Raw genomic sequence first — 22,126 nt, forward strand, 5'->3', positions numbered from 1 at the left:
CCCAGTGGTGGCAGCGTCCACCTTTGATCCCGGCACAGGAAAGGCAGGTACATCTCTGTGAGTTTGAGGCCAGCCTGGTCTGCAGAGCAAGTTCTAGGACAACCAGGGATATACAGAGAAACCATGTGGAGGTGGGGGTGGGGGAAAACGAAAAGAAAGGAAAGGGAAGGTGGAGGGAAGGGGGAGGGGAGGGGAGGGAAGGGAAGAAAAAAAAGAAAAAGGAAAAAAGAAATATCCATCTCTGGTGAGGGCCAGTGCAAGGTTTAGGGAGGATCAGAAAGCATCTCCACATATATTACAGATCTTATTTCTCTAATGTCACTCAGAATCTCTAATAATTACAGAAAAAGTCTGTATGAGTATAAGAGAATGTAGCCGGGGCGGTGGTGGCACATGCCTTTAATCCCAGCACTTGGGAGGCAAAGGCAGGCAGATTTCTGAGTTCAAGGCCAGCCTGGTCTACAGAGTAAGTTCCAAGACAGCCAGGGCTACACAGAGAAACCCTGTCTCAAAAAACCAAAAAGAAGAAAGGAAGGGAAAGGAAAGGGAAGGGAAAGGGAAGGGAAAGGGAAGGGAAAGGGAAGGGAAAGGGAAGGGAAAGGGAAGGGAAAGGGAAGGGAAAGGGAAGGGAAAGGGAAAGGGAAAGGGAAGGGAAAGGGAAGGAAGGGAAGGGAAGGGAAGGGAAGGGAAAGGGAAAGGGAAGGGGAAGGGAAGGGAAAGGAAAGGAAAGGAAAGGAAAGGAAAGGAAAGGAAGAGGGAGGGGAGAAAGAAAGAAAGAAAGAAAGAAAGAAAGAAAGAAAGAAAGAAAGAAAAGAAAAGAAAAGAAAAGAAAAGAAAAGAAAAGAAAAGAAAAGAAAGAAGGAAGGAAGGAAAGAGAGAGAGAGAAAGAGAGAGAGAGAGAGAGAGAGAGAGAGAGAGAGAGAGACAATGTGACAATGTCTTACAATATTCAAGACAAGGAATAAAGCTGAAAAAACTAGACTTTTTCCAGCTACAATGCAGCGATACCAAATTACCAAGAGATAGAGCAATCAGAGTTAACTGTCAAGGCAATCCGCTTCTTACCAATTTCTGCCATCACTGTCCTTACAAATTAGCTCACTTCTGCCTTCAGGTTGGGACACTGTCAAGCAATGTGTGATCCCACACTCCTCAGCAAGTTAACTGAAGCCCTGCAGTTACCAAAGGGGCTGATGAACATCTGGCGTGGGCAGAGAAGCTGCAACACTTTGGAGATCTTTGGGCTTGCACCACTGTTGATATGGTAGACTGATAAACGACAGACTCACTGGGAGGTGACTGACAGATGACAGACTGGTAGGTAGACATTAAATAGATAATGATAGATGTTAGATGACAGACAACTATGGTGGCAGACTTTGCTGACAAATGACAATTGGGTTCTGTAGGTCAGAAAGATCGCTGGCTTTTCCTGCCATGCTAGCCATTCCTCCCTGTGTCAGTGCTCAGTCAGCTCCTCCAGGATGAGCTCCCTCTTTACATCTGTCTCTCACAGGCACTCCACTGCCCTTTATTTGGACTCTGAAATGCGTCCACCCATCTTAAGAGCTTCTGGCACAGCAGAGCTTCCCTTCTGCTCTGGGCTTGCTCCCCTGTCCTGCTGAGCTTCTGTGTCCTGCTCCCTCACTTACATCCACTCTTTCCTATTTTGCTGCCTCTCCCTCCCATTCCTAGCGTTATTAATACTCACCTTTAAGCCTCTCCAACAAGTCCCTACTTTACAGCCTTGGTGACCTCAGCTCTTCTCTTTACAGTCCTCACTGGGGCACAGTCCTCATGCTCAGCTGTTGTGATTACATAAAGTGCCTCGTTTGTTTTCATTTAGAGATTTGTATTGCTGCTGCAGTTTGCTTATTCTTCCCAAGACAGAAGTGGGGATTGATCACGGCAAGAATAGTCACAAAGGCGGGATAAGTATCCAACCCAATAGACAAACCATAGCACAAAATAAGAGAACACGAGGCAACACAACTGCTCCAAAAGCTCCTAACTCTCCAAGAACCCAATCCAAGGAGATCAAAATGGCTGAAATATTGGCCAAAGAATTATTAAGTAACCAATCACTTCAAAGAAGACATGAATAAATAAATAAATAAATAAATAAATAAATAAATAAATAAATAAATTCAAGAACAAGATGAGAAAGTCAGGATAAAAAAAAAAAAAAAAAAAAAAAAAAAAACAGAGGCGAGGGACTTCAATATATAAAAGGGAAAAAATCCCAAGGAAAGCAGTTCTGTGGACTTCGTGAACTTCTGTGGAGTTTGAGGCCTGTAGTGAGGATTTTGGCTTCTTCAAAAACCTAGTTATGTTATATGATGATGTATTTGTTTTAATCCCAGGTGTGGGATATGGGACTGCTTCAGGCTGTCCACAGTGGCTGACTATGATTTGTCTCGTGCTCTAGGAGGGGTGTGATTTTTGCCAGCTGCAGATAGTTTATATTTGGAATTCTAATTGCTCTACCAGCAGCATGCACAGCACCACTGAAAGGGAATTTTTAAATTCCTAAAATCAAATAAAAATAAAAGTACCCTTTCCAGAAAAATGAAAGATACAGCAAAGGCAATTCTAAGAGGACATTTTATAGCCACGGGCACTTATATTAAAAAAAACAAAAAACAAAAAACAAAGGAATCACAAAATAAGTTTTATAATGTAATTGTTTCCAGAAATAGGCCAAATCCAAAATCAGTACACTGAGAGAATATCAGATCTAAAATTAATAAAAAAGGAAACAACAGAAAAGGCCAATAAAACAGAAGTGGTTCTCGGTAAAGAGAAGATGCCATTAGCCAAGCCAATCAAAAAGAAGAAAGAATATTCAAACTAATAAAACCAGACTAAAAATGACTGACTGGGTCTGAAGAGTCAGCTCAGGTAGAGAAATGTCTCCTGTGACTTCCTCCAGTTTCTACTGAAGAGCTGCACCAGAGTGGGGGTGCAGGGGCTGAACCCGAGCCAGTCCCCACTGCCAGTTCCACGCCCAAGCCCTCACTTCCTCACAGAGACGGCTCCAGGTACACTTTAAAGCCAGGGACAGACTGCCTACAGATTTTCTGTCCCCCACACAGCCTTGTTCAGTATGTATTTACCTTGCTAACTACATATTTGCTGATGGGATTTTTTTAAATCCACAAGCAAAAATTTACCACACTGTAAAAAATATAAACTCACAGGTAAAAACTCACCCTTAAAACGTCAATCTTTAAAATGTCAATACCAAGGACAGTGGAGAAATAATTCTGGAGTATTTTGAATGCTGTTCAACTAGGTTTTTAGTACCTTCCCATCTCATACAGCATAAATACAGCAGTGTTGAGTCCACCTACGTTGATGACCAAGAATGGCAGCAATCAACTGGGAAACCAACAGGGTAATTCATTTTCTCCTCAGCTAAGGATCCAGGATGATCAGCAGAAATGCTGAGAGAAAGGGGAAGAAGGATCCTGATTATTTCTGTTTATTGATAAATATAGTATCAGCTACAAGTACCTGGCACAAAGGAAAAAGAATTTCAGAAAATTAAAAATTAAAAAAAAAATAACCTTAGGGGACTGGAGAGATGACTCTGTGGTTATGAGCACTGGTCTCTCTTCCAGAGGTCCTGAGTTCAATTCCCAGCAACCATATCATAGCTCACAATCATCTGCAATGTGGTTTGATGCCCTCTTCTAAAAACAAACAAACTTAAAAAAGAAATGCTCAGCTACTTATGCTTGTGAGTCGTAGTGTATCAAAGAATGTTTCACCACAACATCAAACACCCACGGAAGAGGTGTGAGAACATGGGGGAATCCTGAAACCAAACTTCTCATCTAGGACTAACCTGTGTCAGAGCACAACAACCCTGAGCCTCAGTTCCTTCACCCACAAAATTAACACAGTGTGGCCTCCATACCTTAAGTTCCTTCCAAACCCAGTTAATACCCACAGAAAAAAATGTCAGGAGAATTGTGACTCCACAATCAGTGCTTCTCAGTTTGTTTTTAATTTTTTTTGCATTCATACGTATGTATATGCATACGTATATATACATGGATATAGGGATGGATGGATATAGGAATGAATGGGTAGATGGACAGATGGATGCATTTATGTAGTCATTGAGAAGGAAAGAGAATGCGTTTGCTAAGGGAGGACAATCCGCAGGTATCAGTTCTCTCCTTCCACTAAGTGCGTCTAGAAGTGGGACTGGGCTCTTCATGCTTAGTGGCAAGTACCTTTACCCTGAGTCATCTCGCCAGTGCAGTGCTTCTTTTTTTTATACTAATTTTGAAAATAGAAATTCATACCAAAACAATGAAAATAATGAGGAATATTTTGAGCACAATTTGATTATTAGATTTGCTTATGCATGAGAAGTGCTGAATGCAGAACACTGCGTGTCGCTGAACCAATCAGTCAGTGCACACACCACACAATTACCCATCTCTAGCTCCTGAGCAATGGTGATGAGGCACTTGCTGATGCTCCTCTGGTGCTGTGGCAGGCCTCCAGGACCCCCACTGCTGCACAGAGCCATCTCAACCTTACAGGCAAGTGCCACACCCACACCCATCACTGCAGGTATGGCCTGCAGACATCACACAGAGACCTGCACTGTCTTTACAGGGAGCAGATCACTTTCTTTCTTTCTTTCTTTCTTTCTTTCTTTCTTTCTTTCTTTCTTTCTTTCTTTCTTTCTTTCTCTTTCCTTCCTTCATTCCTTTCCTTCCTTCCTGCTTCCTTGCTTCCTTCTTTTCCTTTCTTTCTTCCTTTCATTCTTCCTTTCGTCCGTCCTCCCTTCGTCCATCCTTCCTTTCATCTGTCCTTTCGTCCATCCTTCCTTTCGTCCACCCTTCCTTTCTTTCTTCCTTCCTTCCTACCCACCCTCCCTTCCTTCCTTCCTTCCTTCCTTCCTTCCTTCCTTCCTTCCTTCCTTTCTTTCTGAGGAGGGTCTCATATATACCAGGTTGACCTTAAGTGTGCTAGGTAGCCAAGGATGACCCTGAGCTAACCCTCCTGCATGACTGTGCAGTGCTAGGGATCAAACTCAGGACCCTATAGAAGCTACACAAGCACTCCAGCAATTGATCTTTTATTAACAAAGTGTCTTAAGTATGTGGCCCTAATCCCATTCCCCATTGGTTTTGTGGGTTTGACTTCACTATGACTCTAAGCTATCCTATGACATCTTATAACAGAACTGTCTCTACTGATGTATGGGGAAACGTTACTGATCAATCTATTTCTTCCCAAGACAATACATGAGCAAGCACCCAGCGACTCCATTTATATATCAAATCAAAGTCAGAGATAAGCATTGTTCTCTAAGCTTCGTCCTCCATAGCTGTCCTCTCCAGTGCACAGCCACTGTCTGGATAAGTCTAAAATCAGATCCCATGCTTAAGAGCCAAAGTTATCATTTGCTTTGAAATAAAAAAAAAAAAAAAAAAAAAAAACAACTGAATTTGTCAAGAAAGGCAACACTGAATGTGTCTTTTAAACTCAGATCTAGTTTCTCGTAGAAATCTGGGCATGACCTACTAAGGTCATTTAAGGCAAAAACCATTATTTCTGCTACACAGCTGTGACGCTGTACTAGAAACCACAGAGCCTTCACAGACCCCTAATCCCTGCTAAATTGAGGCCGGGGGGAACAGTGAAATAACAGGAACTGTCCATCCCCGCCTAGTTTCCATGAAGACAGAAATAAGGAGGGACTGAACCATTTATCTTGGACTTCGAGCCAATGAGCAGCCAATAGACAAGCCCCAGGCCGCCGGCTGTGATGCACTCCTATAACCCACTTCTGAGTTCCAGGCCAGGCTGGGCTACACAGCAAGACCCTGTTTCAAAAACACAAACAAGAGCCAACATTGTCAGTAAATAAACCATCTTGCTGGCAAGTCTGATGACCTGAGTTTGATACCTAAGACCCACATGGCGAAAGAAAATCAACTCCCATAGGTTGTTCTCTGACCTCCATGTGGGCATATACAAATAGAGACTAGGTTCAATAATGATATAAAACAATGTAAAGCAAAAAACCACACTCACAGTTAGCATGTTCTGCAAAGACGGGTGGCAGAATGGCACTGTGTTATTCTATGACCCGTGGCTACTACCAAAAGGCACGAGCATGGGTGAGGGGAAAGTGTGTGCCTCTGCCACTTAGGCAAAGGTGTTCGGCTGTCAACACTCAGAATTCTGCCGATATTTCTTAAATAATTTAACATGACCAAAACCTTTAAAAATAAATGATATTTTGTTGCTGTCTAAATGAAAATACACATAGAAGGAAAGAAAAGAGATAAAGACTGCTCAGCAAGTAGAGGGCTTGCTGCACACGCCTGACAACATGGGTGTGAGCACCAGAGCCCACTCGAACGAAGGAGACAATCAACTGCACAGAGTCCTCTGACCTCCACACGCGTTCCACAGTACGCAATAAATAAAAGATAAAAGCCTTAAAGGGTAAAAGAAAAAAAACACTAAACAGTAACTGTGGTGGTATCTGGGCAACAAAATGACTTTTTTCTTGGCCATAGCTGTCATCATTTTACACAATGAATATGTGTTGTTTTTTATTGCCAGGAAGACAAATCTCTCTCTAAGTAGCTAGCTCCAGGAGATGGATCTCTAGACCTACTCACACGGAATCAACAATAAGCCATCAACGGGTCCTACAGACTTCCCAAGAGTGCAGACCGGATGTGGAAGGCACTCTGCCGAGCACATGTGAGAAACGACTGAGGCTAAAGCACAAAGGGGTTCGTGGGAAGCCCTCAACTGTAGGACCGTGGATAAGCACAGGGCTGGAACCAGGCACCCAGCAGTCACGCGGGCTTGCCTGTCCTTGCCTTAAATAGCCAGCATTTTGGTGACTTCTACTGGCACTATGAAAACCTCCTCCTTTAGGGTAAAGCTAATGGAGAGTCAATCATATGTAGCAATGTCTGATAGCAGGAAACAGGAAGACATGATCTAACCAGAATCAACTACTATAAATGTTATATCCAGCTTTCTCTCACCATTACTATCCCAAGGATGAAAAGGTTCACTACCTAGGTTCCTAACCCATTCCCTCCTCATCTAAAGTTTCATTTTCATGGGTTCAATAACCTTCATAAACAGAATATTCCAGAAATAAACAACTCATAAAAGTGTTCAGTTGCACACTACTAAGTATCATGATGAAGTCTGCTGTGGCAGTTTGAATAAAAATTGACCCCTATAGAAAGTGACAGTATTAGGAGGTGTGGCCTTGTTGGGGGAAGTGTGTCTCAGTTATCTTTCTGCTGCCTGTCAATCCAGACACAGATGTCTCAGCTCCTTCTCCAACGCCCACGCCTGCCTGGACACTGCCATGCTCTGCCATGATGATAATGGACTAAACCTCTGAAACTGTTAAGCCAGCCCCAACTAAATGTCTTCCTTTATAAGAGTAGCTATGGTCATGGTGTCTCTCTTCACTGCAGTAATATCCACACTAAGCCATTTCACGATGAGATCTCAGTCAGGCCCACTGGGCACTGTCCAGTGTCTCCAGCTGTATACACCGCCTGCCCATCAACCTCCCAGCAGCACCTTGGGCACCAGATCCAATGTCACAGCACGTCAGTGCTCAGACTCCCATAACTCAGTTTACTCAGCAATGGTTCCTAAGCACAAAGGAAAGGATGGTGATAATTTAGATATGGCAAAAAAGCCACAAAATATTTCTTTAAGTAAAAAAGGCAATTTCTCAACTTACTGAGGAAAGAAAAAAATTTATATTCTGAGGTTATTAAAATTTATAGTACAGTAAAAGATTTTGAGAAAATATACCACTTTTATTATAGTGTACTATTATAATTTTTCTACTTTAGGAGGATGGTTTTTATATTACAGTAATTTTTTTTTGAAAATATACTCATTCTTATTATAGTGTACTACTATAATTTTTCTACTTTAAGGGTGAGTTTTTGAATTAAAATTTATAGTACAGTAGAATATTTTAAGAAAATATACTCCTTTTTTTTTTTTTTTTTTTTTTAGGTTTTTTGGATTTGTTTTTTTTCAGAGACAGGGTTTCTCTGTGTAGCCCTGGCTGTCCTGGAACTCACTCTGTAGACCAGGCTGGCCTCGAATGCAGAAATCTGCCTGCCTCTGCCTCCCAGTGTGCTGGGATTACAGGCGTGTGCCACCACCACCGCCTGGCAGGAGGATGGTTTTTCAAGACAGGTTCTCACTATGTAGCTCTGGCTGTCCTGGAACTCACTCTGTAGGCCAGGCTGGCCTCGAACTCAGAAATCTGCCTTGTCTTTGCCTAGTGCTACAACTGAAGATGTGCACCACAATTCCCAGCTGTTGTTGAACTCTTAATGTGTCTAATTTGTAAATTCAACTTTATCACAGATGTGTGTACAAAAAAATTATAGCATGTCCAGAGTTCCACAGATCCACTGGGGGTGCTAGAAAAGGAACTGGCAAAAGGCCCATGATGACACAGGCCTTTAGTCCTAGCACACAAAAGGCAGGTGGATCTGAGTTCAAGACCAGTCTGGCCTACATAGAGAGTTTCAAGACAATCAGAATGACATAATAGAGAAACCCAGTCTCAAAAATTAGAAGGGGGGGAGGGGGAGGAGTGGCACAGGGACAGGGACAGAGAGAGAAAGGCAGAGTGACACTAATTGTAATCCCTAGAATAACACCATTAGGCTAGCTACTAGGTTTATAACCTGATATGTGTACTGTGATGAACACAGGGGACGAGGGAGCCACGCATGTCACCGCACTCAGGTACCTCAGAAGGAAACAATATAACAAACACACCAGAAACAAGCAGATAAAGGCCAGTGACTGGCTGGGCAGACAAATATTTCATGCTCTAAACAGAAAGCCTGCTAAGCACGGGTGCACATGTTCACTTCATATTTGAAGAGAATTCTGATAGTGTGAGGTGGGAGGCTAGTACCTCAGGCATGATCACCAGCACAGGCAAAGGCACTGGTAAGGAAAAGACACCGAGCACAGACAGACTGAAAAGAAGAACTAGGGTAGGAATGCTAACAGTTACCAAGGAGAAAGATTCGGGCCTACGGCAACTTTCTGTAAGGGATCCTTAGTCAGACGAAGAGCATTTGTGAGACAAGCCTAAATACCAGAAACCATACTAACCAAGAGTTCTGGAGGTGGAGCTCCGCTGGCAGAGCCCAGACCACCACGTGCAGAGCCTGGATTCCATCCCCAGCACTGCATACACCAGGATGCTCACACAAGAGAAATCCTAACCATCCCAAACTGGGCAACACACAGCCTGAGGTGACAGCAGTCTGCTTCGGAAGTCAATGACATGTCTCATCATGTATATCTTGAGTACATGACACAAGAGAATATAAATTAAATACACAGACATCTAAGCTATTACCTATTTAATAATAGGTTGCCCAGAAATAGTGCTTTCCAGCCGATGTGCCAAGCGGTGTTTTACCGGCTACTAATGAGGAAGCGAGTGTTCTTTGTGACTCTCACTGTAAAGCTTATTCACTTATTTATGTGCATGTCAAGGGGGTGCACGCACTCACAGGGCACCGCAGAGGACAACTCTTGCCTTTCCCACTGAGCCACCTCATAGGCCAGCTCTCGTCTTTTTTAACATCAGAGATCCTACCCGCATCAAATGTCGAAAGTATTATCTTTCAAAAGAGCTAAATAAAATTCATGGGACTCTGGAGTGTGTGAGGGCAAGTAGGCGGAAGATCATGGCACTGAGAGAGATTGCTCCATGGGCCTCACTATGGGAACAGCTTTTCTGGGTATTCCTGGGCTAAAAGCACAACAGAGCAAAAGGGAGGTCAAAGGTAACCTGGTCACTGAGAACTTCACCACCAAGTATTTCAACACAACAAGGAATGATGTGAGTTTCACTGTACTTAGAAAGATAGCTCAAGACTCTCTCATGAGAAAACCCCACCCCCTCACAACTTTCTCAGTTAACCAACTTGTATGCTTTCCCTAGACATTTAAAAGAGTAATTTGGAAAAAGACGATGCCATTCACTCCCTCCATGCACGCACGCACGCACGCACGCACGCATCATTTCACCTCTCACTCTCAGGAATCGATTTCTGAGACGCTTGTTTGGTCAATGCTCCAGTGTAATAATGCCCAGAGACCTGGGGTGAATGGTTCTCTAGGCAGCAGCAAGAGAAGGCTGGCAGCCCTTACATATCTGGAAGGCTCCTCTTGGTTCTGGTCATTCATGTGGGCAGGAACAATCCTAGTGGCCAGTGGTCCCTCTGCAAAAGGCTTTGGTAGCTGACCTCTGAACTCTGATGGAATGAACTGAAGCTGCCAACTGTCAGAGACACAAGAGAAGAATGAAAAGAACACACGGTGAACATGTTGCTTAACACACAACCCTTCACCCCAGATCACCAGGAAAACATGTCACTTGAAGAAAACATGATTTCTGCTAGAACTTCAGTCAGGGGGCAAGAGCAAAGGTCATAAGTCAGTCTGAAGCCACCAAGAAATTTACAACTAAAGGTCTCTCAATCCCTTTACTCAAGTCTCAGCTTGGAAACTTGCAGGCAGATGGCCCTGAACAAGGAGGGTCAGAATACCACTAACTCCCAACTCAGGTGCACAGAAAACAGTACGAGGACATCCATCAGGAAAACACTAGAAGACGGTTTTCTTCTGGATAATCCTCGAAAGGCCTTCAGCTATGAAACTATCTCAGATATAACAGACAAAGCCAACATTTAACGGACAAGTTTCACCTTAATCCTTAATGAGTGATACAAAAATCTTTATGTTAAAGAAAACAGAAAACAAAAAGTCTATCTTACCAGGTTAGGGCTGCTGAATCAGCAGCAGCACTCACCTTACCCAGACTTCTTTTTCTCCATGGAAGCCCCGGGTTGTATATCGATTGCCACATCTAGCCCAGCAAGCTGGTATACCTTAGCCACATGTACCTACTCTCCCTGCTGCCTACAGAAATCAGTGTGGAAATTCACTGTAGAATGGAAAATAATCTTTTCTAGGTCCTTTCTTCGTGCCAGGGTCTCTAGACCACACTGTTAGAAGTGGCTTAATATCAACTGTAGAATAATAAGTATGTGCCCTCAAGAAGATGGGCTTGCTATGCAAACACAAGGACCTAATACTGGATCTCTGACACCTAAATAAAAGCCGGGCGTGGCACCAGTAACCCCAGCACAGCAGAGAAGATACACAGAAAGATTCGTGGCAGGGGAGGGACCTCCTAGTTAAATCCCTGAGCTCCAGATACATCAAGAAGAAAGACCCTCTCTCAAAAACTAAGATGGAGTTTGGCATGGTGGTGCATAGCTTTAATCCAAGGATTTGGAGGTGGGGGCGGGGGTTGACTCTCTGAGTTAGAGACCAGCCTGATCTATGTAGCAAGTTCCAGGCCAGTAGCAAGGGCTACACAATGAGACCTTGTCTCAAAAACAAAAACAGAAAAAAGCAGCAAAGAGCAATAAAAGATGATGCTACACACACACACACACACACACACACACACACACACACACTGTTTTCACAAGTCCTTAGATGCCGGTGACTAGAAGTGTAAATCACAAAACTAAACAGCCAGCCTACCCTAATTGGGAAGTTCTGGGTTCATGGGTGCATGCGCCCACCACTACATATATATCTTCAAATAAAAAAAAAAATTCCTCCAAAACAAATAAACTCTAACAGTCTTGCTATAGAATTGCTACTTCTTGATGTCAGTTGTTGGGAAAGATGGCTCAGAAGTTAAGAGTACTTTGCTATTCCTGCAGACAACCTGACTTCAGTTCTCAGAACCAACATGGATTCTAATGACCATCTTTAACTTCAGTCTCAAAGGATCGGAGCTCTATTCTGGCCTCCTTGGGCACCAGGCACGCTTGTGGTACACATATGTACATGCAAGCAAAACACTCATGCATGCAAAAAATAAGAATATCTTTAGAGTTAACTAAGGAGGATGCTGAGACTTAGAGCCTGGAGAGGTGGGTGAGCGGTAGGAGTGCTACTGTGCAAGCTCGGGGCTGGAGCTGATGCCAGCACCCACACGAATACACCAGGCCTCCCATGCTCGCTATACCCAGGACTGAGGCAAGCGGATCAGGAGGGCCCTCCCCTCACCTGCTGACTTCTAGCCTAGCTGGAAAAACAAAACAAAATAAAAACAAAAAAACAAGGAGGCAGCAAGTTACAGAGCTCCAGGGTCACTCAGGAGTGACTGACTCAGACAGAGAATGAGAGAGGAGGAGGGTCCATGGCCATCTCTTTTTTATGCACACACACACACAAACACACACGCATGCAAACACACATATCTTCCACACATATACCCTACACACACACACAAACACACACACACACACACAAACACCACAAATGAAAGGAAGACTTACTTGTCAGGCAGAAGGAAGCTACTGGGAAATCGATACCATTCTTTTCCCACACAGACGTTCACAGGCCTGCCTTCTGGGACAGTGTGGATGGTTGGGTCTGTGGCAATTCTGTAAAATTCTGGATATAAATCAAGGGGCCCATGGTATCCTAAAAGGGAGAAGAGTTCATAAAAACCAAAGAAAAGGTTCTAGCTTTTAATTCATGCTAATATCCCTATAACCTACATGAAATTTACAGTGTGAAGGTCACAGCAGCACAGCAGGAAGCCTGCTCTACCAACACTGTGGAAACTTTATTTTGCCAAATATAATTTACTTTCTTATTCTTTCTATATATTACCCTCTAAACTTTCTATTCTTTGGGCATGTTTTAGTTTTATGTCTCCAATAATGATTATTAGGAAGTATGTAACCATAAGAACTTAGTTCTAATTGTCATTACATATTTAGGCTTCATTGCATCAGCAGCAGCTATTTTAAAGGAGGGAAAGAGGCTGGAGAGATGGCTCAGCAGTTAAAAGCATTGGTTGCTCTTCCAGAGGTCCCAGGTTCAGTTCTCAGCACCCACACAGCAGCTCACAATTGTCTATAATTCCAGTTTGAGGAAATCCAACACCATCTTCTGGCCTCCACAGGCATTGGGTACCCATGTGGTACCTATACATTCGGACCAAATATCCATACACATTTTTTAAAACTTAAAAAAAAAAGGTGTGTGTTGGGGGGGTCAATGCTATTGGAGGGAACATGTGTTGTGACATGAAAAAGAAACAGTCTCCTTTTTAGTCCCAAGGTTCAGAAGTCGCAGCCCACTCATTATCAAGTCCCGTGACTTCCCTTTGGGAACAGCCTTTTCCCAGCAGAAGCCAACCACACACCACAAGCAGACCCCACAGTGAAGCAAGCTCTTTGTGAATGAGTGAGGACACTCCAGCACATTTACCTCTGAAGAGAGCCACAGAGCGGGAGAACGACAAGAGCCCAAACACGAAAACTGTCCCCAGTGCCAGCCAGCTGGACGTCACAGTGTAATGCTCCAGGCAGTATCGTTGAAACACAAAGTGGTAACATTTCTAGGAGGAAAGGCAACTGTATTGATAAAGAAGATACACAGAACCACAGAAACAATAAATGTAGCCACTCACCATCATCGAAACAATCAACATAGCCACACACCATCATCGAAACATTAAACACAGCCACACACCATCATCGAAACAGTAAACACAGCCACACACCATCAGGGAAACAGTAAACACAGCCACACACCATCAGGGAAACAGTAAACACAGCCACACACCATCAGGGAAACACTGGGGAGGCAGAAGCAGAACAACAGTGTGAGAAGGGTCTGAGCATTTGCAGACATTGGTATGGTACCAAATTCCAAGACCAAAGCCAACTTCTTCAGCGCTGTTCACAGGTCAGCCCAGCCGGCCAACCTGCCAAGAATGAACTCTAGTGTCAGAGGAAAATGACGTGCACGTTTTGGCTAGTGCATAAATTTTGTTGTTGTTTTGGCTTTTCAAGGCAGGCTATTATCACTCTGTAGCTCAGGGTAGTCTGCAATCTCCCTGCTTCTGCCTCTCAAGTATGGCATTACCAAGGTGAGTCCAACACCTGGCATCCAATGACTTAACTTTAAAATATCTGAATAAGGTCAGTAGTTGCATATGGCAATACTGACATACTATGACAAAAGCTAAAAATGATCTATAGCTCTATATGCACACTTGTTACAATCACAATAAACTTGGTATAAGATGTGACATGTAAGTGCAAGGTGTGATGTTCAGCATTTTAAAAATTATCTCACATGAAGTTATACTTTTATAAAGTTATCCTTTAAAATGACCTGATGGACATAGTGGTGCACACTATTAATCCAATAACTAGGGAGGTAGAGACAGATGGATCTCTGTGAATCCAAAGTCAACCTGGTCTATATACCACATTCCAGGCTAGCCAAGGCTACACAGTGAGATCCCATCTCAAAAGAAAAATGTTATATATATTTACTCTATAATATCAGCCTAACATACCCAAACCTTAAAACACTGTGCCAAGTAAAGAGGGCAAGTCATAAAAGAACACATATTTGAGAATTTCATTCACATGGATACACAAAACAGACCCATTTATATGCAAAGGAGATTAGCAATAGTGTACCAAGGACAAACAAATATCCTGACAGAGGGGTGGGGAGCAACAGGTCAAGGGCATAGGCCTTTTGAGATGATAAAGATCTTCTAAACTGGTGGTTTAATCTGCAAATTAAGCCCCTAAGATACACACTCGGACCCCTGGTGATGGGCAGAGACACCTTGCTGGTGGTGGTGTCCTTACATCATCAGTTAGGGACAGAGCAGGTGGCAGCCTTTGTACATCGTAACTTGATGCCTGACTTAGTGACCAAAGCTGTTTTATGGCTAGAACTCATACAAATCAAATCCAGGCAGCGCAGTGAGGGAGGAAGATGACAAATCTGTGCTCAGCCACACTGAGGGCAGGAAAAGACACTCGCAGGCCTGCCCTAGGCCCCACAGCACAGGGGGCCATAGACACAGAGCCCTGCCTCTCACCACGCAGCACAGCGAGGGAGGAGGAAGGCAGCCCTTCAGTCCTGCACATGGCACAGATGGGCAGAGATACCTGCAGCACAAACTGAAGATGTCACCCAGGGGGCCGCTGGCCACACAGCCAGCCTGCAGCAGGAGCCACCACGATGTGTGAATTTGTGGTGGTCGGACGGGAGAGAAAGACAAGAGGAGCTGTTGCGCATTGTGAAGAGAGATGGACTGGAGACTCGAAGGTGGAAAGGAGTAGCCTGTTTCGAGTGGCCAGCCCTGCCCCCAGGGCCAAGGTGAGGTCCCAAGTTGAGGTGCCACTGACGACCATGTTCCATGGCTGTGCAGAAGCCAGGGTTGGTGTCAATGTTTATGGGGCATAGCACACTAGTGAATGTGAGATGTTCCTGGTTGGGCAGCCCTGGGGACCACGTGGATGTCCAGGGGCTGTGCAGAACTGGCCTGCCCCTCACTGGGCCTTGGCTCTCTAGAGAGCTGGCCCCATCTCTCATTGCTCACTGGCGGCAGCACTTGGAGAGCAGGCCCTGCACCCTCCCAGGCAGTGCAGTGGAGCTGGCCCTGGTGGCATAGATATGAGGGTGAAGCTCTCCTCCCTCACCCCCCACAATAGTCATGAAAGCTGGCCCTGCTCCCTGTGTGTGGCAGCATTGGGTGGTCTAGCCAAAGCATTGTGGAAGAGCTCATCCTGGTGGCGCACATAAGGGAGAACCAGAGGGCCGACCAGCTCGGCTGCCACCCAGGCCCACGCCCAGGGCTCTGAGTCGGCCCACCCCAACATCTGTATCATCCAACATCTGTATCATCTAAAGCTGCAGTATCTGCAGGACACAGGGCAATGACAGGATCACCAGGAGGAGTCCTGGTGAGGATCCACTATTGAAGCAGCGATCTCAAACCAGACCAAAGACTCACTGCAGTGAACATGTGCAAGTGAAGATGTGCAGACAGAGGGACAGACTGTGCGACACACTGACACACTACAGCTTCCATGAGGAGATGTCTTTCTGTGCTTTGTTTTGTGTGTGTGTGTGTGTTTGTGTGTGGGGGGTGCTGCAAGAGCAAAGGGCAGATATGAGGGGACAAGGAGACAAACAGGATTGGGGTGCATAATGTAAACCTCAAAAAGAACCAATAAGTTATAAAAAAGACATACACTTGGAAAAGCTGAACTCACACTTTATGAGTTCTCATTAAATCTGTTAAAAACAAAAACCTACCATCCTATTTTTTTTTTCTGACAACTGCAAACAGTGGCAAGTGAGAGTTCCAAACTGCTGAGGTCATAAACTCACAGAATCTGACAAGTGTGAGATCACCTACCAGAGAACTGACCTGGGACCAGCTTTAAATCAGGATTACAAACTGTCCCACACTGCTAACTGTCTGATATAATCCCAAAGCCCCAGTCATGTCTGACTCTGACATTCTGTGCAGTCTGCCCTAGTGCCACCATATGTCGTGGGCCCATGTGATAACTTAAAACATTAGGAGACAAATGAACATTATAAACAAAATCGGCAAATAGAGTGAAATGCATCCTTATTAATACACAAAGCTTTCAGAGTCTGTTCTGTACAGGTTTTATGTTATGGATAGAGCTACACTCTGTAAATTGTCTTTAAGTGTTTTTGTTGTTGCAACTGTTGATTGACACAGGATCTCACTGAATAGCCCTGGCTGTCCTGGAGCTAAGGCTGGCTTGTAACTCAACAGACACCCACCTACCGTTAAAGTTTTACAAGCAGATATGTAAGTCAAACAAAATGGGGCAGACAAACATCTTCCTGACACTCACCTGAAGCGCAGAGAGAGCGACAGCGCCACAGAGGCAGATGAGCGGATACACAGGGAACAGAAACCGCTCCTCTTTGTGAGGCTGGAGGAAGAAAATTATAAACCAAATATACATGGGCGCCAAGGTCAGCCAATATGGGTGTCCTAAATTCTGAACTGCAAGACAGAAAAACATTTCCATCATCACATGAGAAAAAAAGATACATTTCATTTTAATTCTTTTTTATTTAAATGTGATACTATGTCCTAGGACATCCCATAAAATGTCACTGCTTAGGAATCAACCTTCATTCGAACAGTCTGTTGACATCAAACAGTAAGGAACACAGTCCTTGAGTTCCTCCGAGAGGTCTAGAGCTTAGAGGGAGGGATAGCATGCTAGAGCTGCTTAAAGCACAAGGGAAATACAGTTAATGGAGAAGAGAGCTGACGAAACGCTAGCTGGATAAACATGCTGTCTGTAATGTGTCCTGCACTAGCACTAAAGATTCCTCAAACTAGCCAAATCCACTTTTTGAGTAATCCTTTCATCCACACACCAGTGGGTTTGTTAAGCTAGGCATGGATAAAAGGGGGGCAAGTTCAATTCTTGAACCCTTTGTCAGGCCCCAATCCAGTCTGCTACATTTTGTTTTACTGTCCAAACTGGCTCCCTAACTCTTATTCTCTCGAGTGCTAGGATGACAGGAGTGTCACCACGCTCAGTGACACACTGTTCCAGAGCAAACAAAAATAATCTAAAAGGAAGTCTGCTAGCTGTGTTTTCTCTTTCTCTTTAATATGAATCTACTGCAAATCACAAAACTAGAACCAACATGTACTTAAAGAATCTGGAAGGGAGGGAGGGAGGGAGGAAAAGAAGAAGGGAAGGAAGGAGGGAGAGAAGGAAGAAGGGAGGGAGGGAGGGAGGGAGAGAGGGAAAGACAGAAGGAGGGAAGGAGGGAAGGCAGACAGGCAGGCAGTGAATACAAGGACATCTTTGACAGTGAGGGGTGCACACAGAATATTGACCAAAGGTGGACACACAGCACCCCCTGCTGTTCGTTATGTCTATAGCGTGTCGGGCAAGAGCTGTCTAAGACCACTGTCTGATTCCAGACCATTGGTGCAAGTTTACTCTTTGGAGGTAAACACTCTTGACCTTGGGCCAGTGAAATGGCTCAGTGGGTGATGAGATTTGAATTAACATACAAGCTTGACAACCTAAGTTCAATCTCCAGATCCTGCCTCCCAAAGTTGTCCTCTGACCTCCACTTGTGTGCTACTCACCCCTCCCCCTACCCTCCCTTTTCCCCACCCCCACAAACCTTTGTCTAAATCTTTTTAGATGAGTGAAGATCCCCTCACTGTCTGGACAGCATATGCTTTCTAAAACATTAGCAAGAGCAGCTGAACAGGTGAGAAGGGAAGATTAATCATCGTCAGATCCGGCTGAGATGTCAACAGCTGAATCTTCCCTAGTCTCTCAGGAATTTGTGCTCAGATGTGTCTTCCACAGGGCAGGCACCAGATACCCAGAGCTCCATGGCTTGAGAAAACAGCAGCTGTGAGATCCAGGTCAGGCTGCTCTCCTGAGCTTTGTCCAAATGTCTCTGCTTCCCCGTAACAGCACAACCACACTGACCTCCTTCCTTTAAAACAATGGTCCTCAACCTTCCTAATGCTGCGGCCCTATAATACAGTTCTTCATGTTCTGATGACCCCTCAACTATGAAATTATTTTCACTGCTACTTTATAACTGTAATTGTGCTACTATTATACATCATAATGTAAATATCTGATATCATCGGGGTCAGATCTGAATTATCTGATATGTAAGCCCCAAAGGGGTTGTGACCCACAGGTTGAGAACCACTGCCTAAGAGGCTACAATGCTCTGTCTTATTTAATTCAAACAATTAACCAAACCTTAACATGGGTTCATATAATCTACAAATGCAGACTGGAATCTCAGTCATTCAACCATTTCCACAGAGAGAAAATGGAAACTGAAATAAGCAGATTTTCCACTTACTACCTAAACTGCTACTTGCCTTCTCAGCAAACCACCCGTGTCTTATGCCACTCACCATGGAATCGCTGCAGCAGGGACTCCATAAGGAAAGTCAGTGGCAAAACCAGAAGAGCCAAAGCAAAGGCAACATTGAAATTCAGAAATCCATTGATTAAATAGAAATACCACGGTTCTGTACCTGAGGGAAAGATATGGGAAATCATTAGTGATGCCTTCACACCTATTACAGCGTTTGTAACGTCCTTACTCCTCTGCTCAAGTCACACTGACAACCCAACACTTGGCTGAACGACACCTACAAGCCTATGCCTTCCCCAGTGCTCCCCAGGCACAGAAGCCCCAGAGCACCAGATGGAAGGGCAGTCTGGTTAAGACGCTGTGGATGCGTACCACTGGGTTTGGACAATTTCACTTATTCCCATCAACAGGAACTTAGCCATCTTCTCCTCTACCATAGAGGATGCAGAACTGTCTTCTAATAGATACAGTGATGAGGTGCCAGGCTCTGAACCTGTAAGAGCTTTCACACTGGACTCCCAGCCCCCAGGAGAATCACATCACTGTTCTTCATTACCTCAAGTATTCTGTTACAACAGCACCTACAAACTCACCATGCCTACACCCAAATGCCATGCCCACCTGGGACAAACACTTTCTCTAATAGCATTAGCATCTCAAGAGCACAGAGCTATATGAAACAAAAAAAAAAATCATAAAACACCATTGAAATTTAACTGTGGTTTCAAGTTCTGCATTCAATATGTAGACCAAATGATCAAAGCCAATAGAAAAACTTAGTTATGTAAGGACTTATGTAGCCCCTTGAAAAATCCAACTACTATTTTATACACACATAAGATACCATGCATTTCATAAGAGGAAGTTAACTCATGGCCAGGGCTGGGGATACAGTTGAGTTGTAGAGTACTTGCCTAGCAGGCATGAAGCCTCGAGTTCAGTCTTCAGTAGAACCAGATACTCACACCATAACTATGTATATTTTAATATAAAGCAACAGTTTAACATTGTGTGTGTGTGTGTATGTGTGTGTGTGTTTATGTGTCTGTGTGTATGTGAGGGGCTCACAAAGGCCAAGAGAGGGTCTCAAGTATGCTGGAGCAGAATGCCTGGAGCAGTGGTTCTCAGCCTGGGAGCTGAATGATGCTTTCACGGAGTTGTAACAGATGTCCTGCATTTCAGGGACTAACAATACAATTCATAATATTAGCAAAATCACAGTTACGAAGTAGCAAGGAAGATAATTTTATACCACATGCATAATACACACATGTATTAAACGGGCCAGAGCATTAGGAAGGGTGAGACTGCCTGCCCTAGAACTGCAGGTACATGTGGTGATCAGCTGCCTGACCTGGTACTGGGAAACCAAGCTGAGTCACCTCTGAGGGCGACACACACTCTTAACCACTGAACCATCTCTCCAGCCTCCCAGCTCTACCCCCCAAGCCTGGCTACAGATAAATCAGAGACCCAGGTCCTGCTCAGAACCCAAAGGACGCAGAAAGAAGCCAAATGGCTGAACACGTCTCATCCACACTAGTCTTTATTCTGTAATTCAGAATCCTTAAACCTGAATGATAAGAACCAGCCCCTCCTTGCACATTTTGCCGCCTTCTTATCTGCTTTTCCCTCTGTATGATTACTTCAATCAGGCTGTGGGTGACACGTGTGGGCTTTAATCAGCATGTGTTGTGACATCCGCCTTGCACCACAGCAATTCCCTGCAATCAGCATTGCTTAAAAAGGGTAATCAGGAGGCAGAGAACACTCAAAAACCTGACGCTTTGTAACTTGCACAGCAAAAATAAGATTAGAAACTAAAATCCTAACGCCAGAGACACTTGGTGGAGTGGGAGGGCCCGGTTCAACTGTGTGCCACCTCTGGGGAAAGTTCACTCTTGCTCAAAGACAAGCACACAGTTAGGAATGGAAGTCTGCCTCAAGCAGGTCATTCAGGACTTCTTTAATCTTGTCTCCCCCATTTATCTCTGAGCTGAATAAACCCTCTGGAGGATTATAATTTTAAGGTAGAGAAATGTCTTCTCTGGGTTTCAATTAGTAGCAGCATTTTTTCCTAAACTAAGTCCTTTAGGGCCCAGCATCCTGAGAGGTAACCACCCACTCGCCCACAATGAGGAGACAGAGCAACCTTTGACTCACTGCGTTTCTTAACAGAAGTCTAGGAATCTGGGCCTGTGGAGACTAGCAGGAGAAAATGGGGACATGGTCTGTGCAGCCACCACAATGCCAAGCATCAGGAGGGAGGCTGCTTTCTCTCTGATACTTGCTCACACACAAGCTTTCTGGGGGAGCACCCCCATTTCGAGCAACTGTCGCTCCCACCACTTACTATACCATACCTCCTATGTGATCTTGGTGAGCTCACAGATCAAGTTCTCAGCTAGTCTGTGCACAGTTCCTAAGAGGCTTACTTCCCTGAAGCATGGAGCAAGCACTGGGGAATAAGCCAAAACTGAAGAAAGGTCAACTGACAAAAATAAATAAATAAATAAAATAAAAGAGAGCAGCAAAAAAAAGATGAATTTGAATTCTGCTGGCTGGTGCCCCCCCTCATACTCAATGGCTTGCACGCCCTGACAGAGTGTCCTCTTTCACCTCAGGCTTCACCATGTTGATGCTCACAAGGCTGAGCTCCATGCTGACACTGCAAGAAAACACACCTCAGGCTGACAAGCTGAGCATTTTCGGGGAAGGGGACACAAGTGGATTCTGCAGCAGGCTGGCAGCAGGGTCGCTGCCAGGGTGATTCGCCAGTCTCCCTCTATGAGAAAAGTGCCTCAGTTCCTTTCTCTCAAACGAGCTAAGGGAGTCTTCAAAGGGGCTAAAATTAGGAATGTTTATTGATCCATAGACTGAATGACGGGGAACCAGTTTTGAAAACACCTATAATTTTATACAACAGTGGGACCTAAATAATAAGTCACACTGGCACCAAGAGGCCAGGATAACCAAGAACAGAGGCTGCAGGACAGCACGGCCTGCCAGCCACCTCTCAGCAGACGCCATCAGACCCTGTGAAGCATCCCACTTGGCTAAAGAATAGAAAATGGTGGGCACTGTAACAAAGGTGCTCACTCACCTGGCCTTCCGAAACAGGAGGGATGGTGACAAACATCAATAGTCTACAGGATCCTGGCCTAGGGGCAAAGTCCGGGTCTGGAGAAAACCCAGTATTCTCTCTCCCGTCCCTCCCCTTGCCCATGTGCTCCTCATGAGGAAGAAGTACCATCCACTCACCAGAGAACAGCTGAGAACCTGA

General features: G+C 44.5%; 1 protein-coding gene across 5 annotated transcripts in view; it reads right to left on the reverse strand.

Annotated features, from left to right (window-relative positions):
- Positions 1-22,126, reverse strand: part of Alg9 (ALG9 alpha-1,2-mannosyltransferase) — a 64,447-nt gene that overhangs the window by 22,554 nt on the left and 19,767 nt on the right. For 4 of the 5 annotated variants that reach the window (XR_007978833.1, XM_052188363.1, XM_052188367.1 and 1 more), the window contains 5 exons: positions 18,881-19,003; positions 16,812-16,966; positions 13,372-13,501; positions 12,429-12,576; positions 10,219-10,348 (listed from right to left, as the gene is read on the reverse strand). Coding sequence is in view for 4 of the 5 variants with exons in the window: in XM_052188363.1 (XP_052044323.1) it covers positions 10,219-10,348; positions 12,429-12,576; positions 13,372-13,501; positions 16,812-16,966; positions 18,881-19,003 (686 nt within the window). In the remaining variant the exon portion in view is untranslated. Of the gene's footprint in view, positions 1-3,304; positions 3,447-10,218; positions 10,349-12,428; positions 12,577-13,371; positions 13,502-16,811; positions 16,967-18,880; positions 19,004-22,126 lie in introns of those variants that run through there. The other variant, XM_052188364.1, reaches the window with a different exon arrangement.

The sequence above is a fragment of the Apodemus sylvaticus genome, chromosome 7, assembly GCF_947179515.1.
Source record: "Apodemus sylvaticus chromosome 7, mApoSyl1.1, whole genome shotgun sequence".
In the NCBI taxonomy this organism is placed as follows: Eukaryota; Metazoa; Chordata; class Mammalia; order Rodentia; family Muridae; genus Apodemus; species Apodemus sylvaticus.